This window comes from Ammospiza caudacuta, chromosome 15 (assembly GCF_027887145.1).
Source record: "Ammospiza caudacuta isolate bAmmCau1 chromosome 15, bAmmCau1.pri, whole genome shotgun sequence".
Classification (NCBI taxonomy): Eukaryota; Metazoa; Chordata; class Aves; order Passeriformes; family Passerellidae; genus Ammospiza; species Ammospiza caudacuta.
Window position 1 is genome coordinate 5,785,105 of NC_080607.1, and position 10,039 is coordinate 5,795,143.

The 10,039-nt window shown below is 49.9% G+C and overlaps 1 protein-coding gene across 1 annotated transcript; it reads right to left on the reverse strand.

The window, feature by feature from the left end:
• Positions 1-415: 415 nt before the first annotated feature.
• EIF6 (eukaryotic translation initiation factor 6) lies at positions 416-10,030 on the reverse strand. Its single transcript, XM_058814624.1, has 6 exons — positions 9,700-10,030; positions 9,540-9,625; positions 8,623-8,798; positions 7,237-7,413; positions 5,702-5,883; positions 416-4,565 (listed from the first exon to the last, which is right to left on the reverse strand). The coding sequence occupies exons 1-6, from the start codon at positions 9,804-9,806 to the stop codon at positions 4,556-4,558; spliced, it is 738 nt and encodes a 245-aa protein (XP_058670607.1). The 5' UTR covers positions 9,807-10,030; the 3' UTR covers positions 416-4,555.
• Positions 10,031-10,039: the final 9 nt, after the last annotated feature.

The following is a 10,039-nucleotide window of genomic DNA, read 5'->3' on the forward strand; positions in this document are numbered from 1 at the left end:
TGTGCCCTAGCCACAAACTTTTGATTTTCGTGTTGATGCTGATATTTTTACCATTTTGAATAAGAGTGGAAGAGCCTTTTGCAGTGCAGTGTAATGGTGAAGCCCAGCACTGTACAGAAGTGCCATCCATTGTCAGCACAGGAATTGCTTTGCCCACTCACCATGGGGAACAGGTGATTAGCCTAAACCCCCTGCCTATAACTGAATTTTATTGAGTGCAATGAAGTGCAATGCACAGAATGTCCACTTAGTATAGAAAATTACAGCTTTGTAATGTCAGCTCTTAAAAAAAAACCCCAAGGACCACAAACACACTAAAACTATTCCTAATTACAATGAGGAACAAAGCAGCAGAGAGATCGTTAGCATTCTGGATTGCTAATTAGTGCTCAAATATTGCTCTGGTGAAGCAGGATAGACACTTAGATTCATCTGGTGAAGCCCACTAGGACTGCATTAACATGTGGTCTCAAACTGTATTTTGTCCTTCATAACTGATTTCCATAGCCAAGCTGTTTATTGTGTTTAAACATAAACTATTACCAACATATTACAAAGTAAGTGAGAAGCTCGTAGATGCAAAACTTTGAACTGTAGTGACAAAACGTGCTAACGTCTCATGGTGAATGAAGGAGTGCGAAGGACCAAAGGAAACCAGAGCTCCTGATCAGACAGCCCCACACTACTCCACGTTGCTCTGTGCACCAGAGGTGTGGTGGGACACACCACGGCCACCACGGCCACCTGGCACCTCGGTCTCATCTGTACGCTGCCATCTCGCCGGGACTGCGACAGCCCAAACCTTTGAGCAACTTCCAACAGCCATCATTAAAAAAAAAAAAAATTATTAAAAAAATAATTTACAACGGAGAGCAGTGTCTGGGTTTGTTTGTATTTTATCCCACTCACCCCAAATTTAGGGTTTTGGCCTGCCCAAAGAAGGAGCTGATCGAGCAGAGCAGTGCCCTGTGCCTGAGGTGGCTGCAGCAAGGTGAGCTGCTGCCCTGGGCTGCCAAAACCCAGCCCCAGCTGCTGCTCCACAGAGCCACAGAAATACCCCAGGGCCTTTTCCACCTGGCCTTTTCCACCTGCCCTGTGCCCCCGCCTGGGGCAGGTGTTACATATGGGAGTTCCCAGGGGGTGAGAACAGCCCTCTGCAGCCACAGGGGACTGCAGGAGGGGAGGCAGCTTTCCTCCAGCACAATCCCATTCATTATCACCTCTGTTTTGCTATGATTAGCCCATGGGCAGTCCTGGGGTAACTTGGGCACAAACATGGGGTTTTTTTTGTGTGTAAGGGACAGTTCCCACCCTGAGCTGTTTGAAGGGATCCTACAGGAGCACTGGGCTCGCTGCCCATCAGCCTGGCCAAAGCTCTCTGTGGGCAGGGGCTGCGTTCCAGCTCCTGTCCAGAAATGCAGGACCCATTGTTCCCACATGGGAGCAGGGATCAGCAGTGCTAATTCAGCTCTAACAAGCAAAAGTGCTGTTTTGTGTTTGTGATCCTGCTCTGCAGCATGGGGATTTGGAGAGCCCAGGGACCTTGGAACACTCTGGACAAACTGCCAGCCACACTCAATATGCTATTTGGGTTTTTTTCCCATTTTTGACTACTTTGAACAATTTCATCACCATTGAGGTTCACTTTCACAGGCTTTTTTTTTACATTTTACATCCTCTGTAAAGGATCCTAACAAGTTTTTGGCCATTAAAGCACACACAGCTACGCACCTCAAGACCTTCCCACTGAACCCACTTATGAGACTTTCATAACTTTCTCCCTCCGGTCACATTCACCTCAAGGCTAGATTCCAGCCCTTCTCATAGCATCACCTATTTGTCCAGCACTCCTTTAGTTCCTCTGAATGTTCCTGCAACCCTTCCCAGCACCTGAAGTCACATGTTGCCTTTGCCTGATGGCAAAGGTGCCATGTGGCTTTAGTCATGCTGTGTAACCCACACCTTTGTAGCTCAATTTAAGAATCCCAAGAACCCATAGCATCCAAGTTCTGGGAACATTTGATATGATTGACTATTGAACATAAAATTTTATTGACTATTCCTTAACACCTGTTGGCATCATCAGCACACATGCTGTGCTGCCTTGGAGATGAAAGCCATGGAAAAGGGGCAGGCAGGGGCTGCACTGTGCTTGTGCTGTCCCCTGGAATCCTGCCATTCTGGAGCCCTTCACCTGGGCTCTCATGTCACCCTTGCTGTGACACAGTGCTGTACTCAGCCTCCTCAGCACCCTGCTCCTGCCAGCTCTGGCACTGCAGGGCAGATCTCAGGGCAAGCAATGGGCAGCAGTATGAGAGTTTCACCCTTCCTTTCCCCAGCCTCTTTTGGAGTTTGAGACCCAAAATCTAATGTAGATGTGCATTATTCCAGAATATCTATTTGCAGAAACACTTGGCAACCACTGTGCAACACTTGCACCTCATCTACACACAGAGCTCAGGATGAAGATGCATTATATACATTCCAGATAATGCTGCTTTGGGCTCTTTGGGCTTTGTTTTCCTCATTAGCTCCAGACATTGTTTGCTTTCTTGACCATCACTGAACCCAGAGCATGTCTGTTCCAACGTGGACCTTCAGTCAGGAGTATGCTCTTGCACTGCTCAGAGCTCACCACTACTGGGTGAAATTTGGATTCTTAACCACAATGTGCTTCACTTCACACTCAGCTGCAGTTTCCCTTTCTATCCAGTCCTCATCCTCACTAGTCTAAGTCAGTATGACCAAAATTCCCTGCCCTAATCCATTGACTTTCCTAAATCAGGCAAGAGGACTTCCCTCATTCCATGGGATCACTGACCCAAGGTCCCCAAATGCCTTTTGAAAATACAACAGTACAAGAGACCCTATCCCTGTGGACTCTTTTAATTTTTAAGAGCTGCACAGGTCCTGTGGGACACAACTTGCCATTGAAACACCACGCTTATCCTCTCTCATGATCTGTGTTTCTAAACCCATTCTTTATTAGTTTGTTTTCCTTGTACACAGCTCCATCTCACTAGCTCAGGATACCCACAGAGCCACATTTAAAACAGGTATCACATTTGTTCCCCCCAAGAGCTGAGCCCTGTGAGGTGGCCAAGGAGAAGCAGCTTCTCACTCTAAATCTGAGAGAGGCTGAGGGGAGACCTGGAGTCAGGACCAAGACAGGTGGTGCATATTAAAGGGCTGATATCTGATCACAGATGATCATGGCAATCTTTATTTTGAAGTTTAAGGAGTAACCTTTTAATCAGCCAAATCTTAAAAAGTCTTTCCTGAACATCCAGACAGTAAAACAAAACTGGAGATTTGCTCAATTTTCTACAAAGCCCAAAGCAGCTGGGCCAAAAAGAGCTCTGCCCATACAGCCCACAGGTCACCATACCCCAAGAGAACTCAGCTGAGAGCAAGGCAGCTTGCTCCAGTGTGGAGACAAGCGAGAGCTTCCTCTTACCCTCAGGATGGAAATGGAGGCACTTCTGTGCCTTCAGTGCACACTTAATGGACAAGCAGGAAAGCAACTGAAATGAGATATCCTGACTAACAGCTGTGTAGAAAGAAATTACAATCTTCTGCCTGAAAGCAGCACCTACAGCAGCTTTCATCTGGCACAGGCAGAGCTCTTCATGAGGAAGCTCCCAAATCTGTAGCCCTTGACTGACTGACTGCTCAGAACCATGCTATTTAACCTCTGTCTCCAAGGTAACTCCAGACAAGGCGGTCCAAATCCATTGAGATTTGCTGATTTTTCTAAGAGTTTCCCAGTGTAGGGGGTGAACTCCTGCAGGATAAATTAAGCCCACTGGCAAATGTGTCTTTTGGGCCCTCTCCTGCAGGTGCCCCAGAAGCAGCACAGGTGACACCAGGTCAAACACTGACCCTGGAGGTCCAGGGACTCCCACACTGTTATTGTTAAAAGCCTTTGGATTGACACTGAAAAACTCCAGTTTTTAACCAAGCTGATCACTTCAGAATCACCATCCCTTGGGAACAGATGCAAGTGATGGCAAAAGAGCAGGTGATAATTTTTGAATTATTTTGTGGATTTTTGAATTATTTTGTGGCAAGTAAACTACTGTATTTTTGGTACTGGACATACAAAGGGGTCTTACATGTACCTAGAGCAGAAACACCACTCAAGCAGGAGTGTGGAAAGAGAGGGCAGCACACGTAGTGCCAAAACAAACTCTGTGCAGCAGGACACTGGTGCAAGACTTAAGGCAAAATAATCGCTAGTGATCAACATCCAAGAGCCACAAGAGTAAATATTGTGGGGTAATCTGAGGGGCTCAGTTGGCATCACAGAACCAGAAAGCAGAGCTGAAGAACTGAGCAAAGGGATAGAGAGCATTCCTTATTTGTAACTTATGCATGTTATTTGTCAGTTTTTGTGGTAACAGTTTACAAAAGATGACAAACATTTGGTTTTGTAGCCTCTCCTTTGGGTCAGGCCTGCAGAAACATCATCAGAAGTTCTGGATGTCTGTGATCCAAAGTGCAGCTCAACACTTCACTCCTTAGGAGCTTTCTGGGAAGTAGGAACCAACACTGCTCATGTCAGGCTAAAAGACAAAACAGAAAGAAGGTTTAGTTGTGCCAGAATGCAGAAGGCATTTCAAAATACCAGCTTCAGTCAGTTCTCACCTTCCCATTACAAAGGCACAGAAGAAATTTCCCTTTCTAGGAAAGGGAAAGCAAGGGTAAGAGGGAAGCAAGGATAAGAGGGAAGAAAGATGTGGCTGCTAACAGCCAGCCACAGGATCAGACCTCTCAGGCTGGCAAAGGCAAAATGCACATTCAGCCTGGCCCAGGTAATGATCTACAGCTCAGAGCAGGCTTAATTACAGCTCTGATATGCTCACAGACATCAAGACTTTGTACCCAAAGTGTAACAGGACAATGAATAGTTTAAAGGGCTTTCTACTGAAGGAACTCCTTATGCCATAAACAATTCCCAGACTGTGGCTGAGAACTCAGCAACCAAGTTACAATGCTCAGGAAGTTCAGGAACACACTTTCAGCACCACATCAGTGGTGCTCAGGGTTGGAACTCAGGGCCCAAAATCAGTTCCCACAGGACATTCATCTATGCTTCTGCCTAAATGTAAAAACATTTGCTTATGAAAAATATTTACATACATTAATGAACGGGGAAGGCCCCATATCATCATCAGTCCAGATGGAAAAATACATCTGCCTCACATTAAAAAGTAACTTGAACAAAGCCTTTAGCAAAAAGGCTTAAAAAAAAATCAAGTTAGCAGTTTTAAATGTAAGAGGTCTGTGGCAGCAGCTGCTGACAAGTTCCATGGTCTTTTTGGCTCCAGAAATGGTTACAGCTAGCATTTGAAATAACAGTTGAATAACTACAGTGATCAAAAGCCAAGATGACATGCAAACTCACTGATATTTTAACTTTTAAAATAAGATTTGTTTTAAAAAACTGATTTATGTCATAGCTGAGCACTGAACAGTTTGGAAAGAAAATCTGCCAGCTGAAACAGATGTTAGTTCTCACAAAAAGGATTCTCATTACAACAGCATATTTCATAACCCAATGAGTAACTGCTGCCAGTAACCAACAAAAGGGGAGAAGTAGTGAAAAAATTATGATTAAAGCAGACAGATCAAGTGTGAAACCAGCTGCCTTTATAACAAAATCTTGCCTGTTCTGCCCACGACTCTGGATCCTCCTTACCTGTCAATGAGGGAATCCCTCATGTTGGTGGCGATGGTGCTGGGCTGAGCCTCATTGAGCCTGAAGATGCTCTCGATGACGGAGAGCTCAGTGCTGGTGGTGTCCAGCCCGCAGAAGGCGCACCAGTCATTGACCACCATCCCCGCGGCGATCACCTCGCTGCCGCGGTTCACCGTGCCCGCCTGCGGACACAGCGGCCATGAGAGGGGCTGCCACAGCTCCTCACAGCGCCTGCCACAGCTCCTCACAGTGCCTGCGACAGCTCCTCCTCAAACTGCCTGCTACAGCTCCTCACAGTGCCACACTGCCTGCCACAGCTCCTCACACAGCTCCTCACAGTGCCCTGGCACAGCTCCTCAGTGCCACACTGCCTGGCACAACTCTTCACAGTGCCCTGGCACAGCTCCTCACAGTGCCACACTGCCCTGCCACAGCTCCTTACACTGCCCTGGCACAGCTCCTCACAGTGCCCTGCCACAGCTTCTCACAGTGCCACACTGCCTGCCACAGCTCCTCACAGTGCCTGGCACAGCTCTTTGTTGGGGGGCTCAGCTTACACTGCTGAAAAGAGCAACTCTGCCACCAGCAAAGTTCTGAAGGTGTCAGATGAAATGATTAATGAACAGCCTTTACTCTCTGGTGAGAAACTGGTGTGGCATTCAGTGACAGAGAATCCAAGGAGCAGGAAGGATAACAGCATTTACACATCCAACTGAGCAGGCAAAGGAGTTTCTTACTTAATCCTTTTAAAAACTGGCTAAAAATGCAGGTGTTAGAATGGTAGGTGCTGCTGCCTAGTTTTGTTCCCAACAAGCCTCTCCTGTCGAAAGGCAAGCTGAGTGAACATTCAGTCAATGCAGTCAAACCTCCCTCAACACTCACCACAACTGGCACAGTGATAGTGGCAAGAAAGGCTCTTTTGCAAAGTTTATTCCAGCAGGGTAGCACAGCAGCAGAAGGGCAAACCCCGGGAAAAAGAGGATGAACCACGTGGAGCAGGCAGCCTATAAAGGGGAAGGGCGGGGGGGCCCAAGCCTGGGCAGAGGGGCCTGGCCTCCAGGGGAAGGGGGGTGGCCACCAGGAACGCCCAGCCAGTGACAGGGGAAGGAGAAACCAGAGGAAGTTGTGACACCAAGTCCATGGGGGAGTCTGTTTTTCCCTTTGGGAGGGCTAACTCTATGGTAAGTAGTTAATGTTTCCAGGGCTGAGGGCTTGGGGACTGACCAAAGGGAGAGAGTTCATGGGATGCTACAACTGGCTTCAGCCAAACCACAAACAGCCTCACATTCTGTATCTGCACAATGTGCACAATCCCAGCAGAGCAACATTTCAGAGGGCAGCTAAAAGCACTGAGCAGCTTATGCAGACTCAGGAAGGATTAGAAACTGTATGGAAGACTTGGTTCAAGTCTTTTCCTCACCTCCCACTCAAAATCACTTCACAGAAAAAATCTATCTGGGAGCCCCTGAGATGGAGAAACATTGCACTGGAGCTGGGAGGGAATGGGAGCAGCAAACACTCCACAAAGGCCTTACCACGAGTGGGACCTGCAGCAAAGAAGAGAGCTCATCCTGGTCATCGATGGAAGTCTTGGGGTGCACGATTCCTCCCTGGTTACTGAACACACAGTAACTTCCAACCAGCACCTGGTCTGCTACTGTTTGTCTGAACACCTCCACCTTCAGCACATCTGCCAGGATCTCTTCTGTCTCCTGCAAATGGAAGGAGGATAAAGCCTTCAGCCAAATGGAATTGTGGAGTGGGAAGTGAAGCTATTCCTGCACACAGCCCTCAGCTGGGAGCCTCCCACACTGCACAGCCCAGTGCAACCCAGCCACAATAACACACACAGCCAAGCTCCACACTCTGCACCTTCCCAGCTTCCTGTGCCACTACAAACACAACCTCCTGCCTCTGCTGGAAAGTGCCCAAATCCCCCCTCTCTGCTGGCAGTACATCAGTTGTATCAATTCTCAGCAAACCAGTCCTCTTTGCTCCCAAACCACATGGACAAAATGGTCTAATGCTCCCCATAACTCTAACAACTCTTTTCCTCTTCTGATTTCACTGTGAATTATTTTGATTTCTCTCTCTTGGGCCATCTTACATTACTTTTTACACTTTTTAAAAACATAAGAGTACAAAGCCTTCTCCCATCCCCTTATTTTTCCTTTTGCACTCCTGCCACTAAGCTGGAAGCAAACACTGTCAGGACCTGCAGCCACACAACACATCACTCTCAATGCCATTCAGGTTCCTGTTCTCAGGCATAAAATGGGAGTGACATTGTCTCCTCTGCCCTTATTTTAAACTCTCATACAAGAACCTTCTATTTTTCTTTCAGACCCCTGTAATGATGCACATCCATGGTCTCTTTCAGCTATGACATGCTCTGACTCATTCAGCTGTAGCTTGCAACTCCTCCTGCACTCCTCCTTATGCTCCTGATTAGACCCATGCACACTCTGCCTCACCCAATTTTATGCACCCAAAGCAAGCTCTACCCAATGATCACTGATTCACAGAATGCTTTGGGTTGGAGGGACCTTAAAACTCATCTCATTCCACCTCCTGCCATGGGCAGGGACACCTTCCACCACACCAGATTGCCCCAACCCCCATTCAACCTGGCCTTGGGCACTTCCAGAGGTGGGGCTTGGAGCTTCTCTGGACAATCTGTTCCAGACCCTCACCACTCTGTCAGGGAAGAATTTCCTCCCACCATCCCATCTAGCCCTGCCCTCAGTCAGTGGGGAGCTGGTCCCCCTTGCCCTGCCCTGTGACACACAGGACCCCTCCCACTCCCTCCCTTCTCCAAAGCACATCCACCCCCTCTGCACCACAGGGAACAATTCCAGCCTCAGCCAGGGCAGCATTTCCCAGCCCCGCTCTGGATGAGGGAGCATCCCAGAGCCCTGTACCCTGTCCAGGTCGGGGTGCACCAGGGCCACATAGTCGTTGCAGGTGGTGACGTTGCCCAGGGCCGAGAGCCGCTCCTCCACGCGCTGGATGCGCACGGAGTCGGGGAGGCTGTTCCTGATGTGCTGCAGCTCCTGGTCTGTCGTGCTGCTCGGCACCAGCAGCCCATGCCTGTTCCCTAGCAGGACAGCAGGAAACAGGACAGAATGAAAATAATGTTCCCACAGGGTGTGTTAGCACTGCCCTGCTGTTCACACATGGTTTCAGCTGCTCGTGCTCTGTGCACTTCTTTCAAGCCCAGAATTCAGCCTAGGAGATGTAAAAATAATGAGCACCTCAGGAAAGGAAAAGCCAGGCTGAAGCTCAGAGTGTGGGTGAAAGGCACTATCGTTACCCCCTTCTCTCTTCCAACAGGACAAAAGGAGCCCCCAGGCTCTCAGTGAGACACTTAACAAGGAACTCTCCGTGCAGATGCCACCTGCCCTACAAAAGGCCCAGGGCTACTGTTTATGTGACTGTGGCAGCACGGCTGAATGGTTGAAGAACAAGCAAGAACCTGATCAGAACTAACAGGTCTCACCAGGCACAGACACGTGAAAGGCTTTTCCCTGACTCACATTCGGTATCGCCTCCCCCTCCCTGGCCACCGAGGAGCAGCCGAGCTCTCCCGGCCCCGAGAGCCAACACCCCACCCCGGCTCCGGGCGAGTCTCTGTTTCCCTCCTTCCTTCACAGAACCAGCCGGGTTGGAAAAGACCTTTGAGCTCATCCTTCCCTCTGCTCACACACTCGAGGCATTAAAACCCTCGAGGGCGAGGGGCGCTGCCCCACGGGCCCCCAGGCAGGGCTCAGCCCCGCTGCGGCTCCGAGTGAACCGCGACCCCTCCCCGTCCCCGCCGAGGCTCCCCCGGCTCACGTACCCACACACATCCTGCCGATGATGCGGCAGCCGGCGATGGAGGCGTGAACCACCGGGATGGTCCCGAAGAGCTCCCCCTCGAACACGCTGCAAGGAGAAAGCGCCGCGTCAGGGCCGGGCCGGGCCGCGGGCACGGCCGGGCCGAGCCGGGCCTGCCTCACCTGTAGAAGTTCTCGGAGCCGCCGATGGCCACGAGACAATAGGCGTTGGTGAGCTTGGCGAAGCAGCCCAGCTCGTTGTTGTTCTCGAAGCTGGCGCGGACCGCCATGGCAGGAACGGGAATGCGAGCGGGGCCGGGAATGGGAGCGGGAATGGAGCCGGGAACGGGACTAAGAAGGGAGCCGAGAAGGAGAATGGGAACGGAACTGTCTCCGGGAAGGAAGCCGGAACGGGACCAAGACTGGGGCGAGAACGGGAACTGGGCGGGGCCAGGGCTTGGAAGGAGCTGAAGCGGGAACAGGAACAGGAACGGGAACGGGAACAGGGACGGGCCGCGGCGGC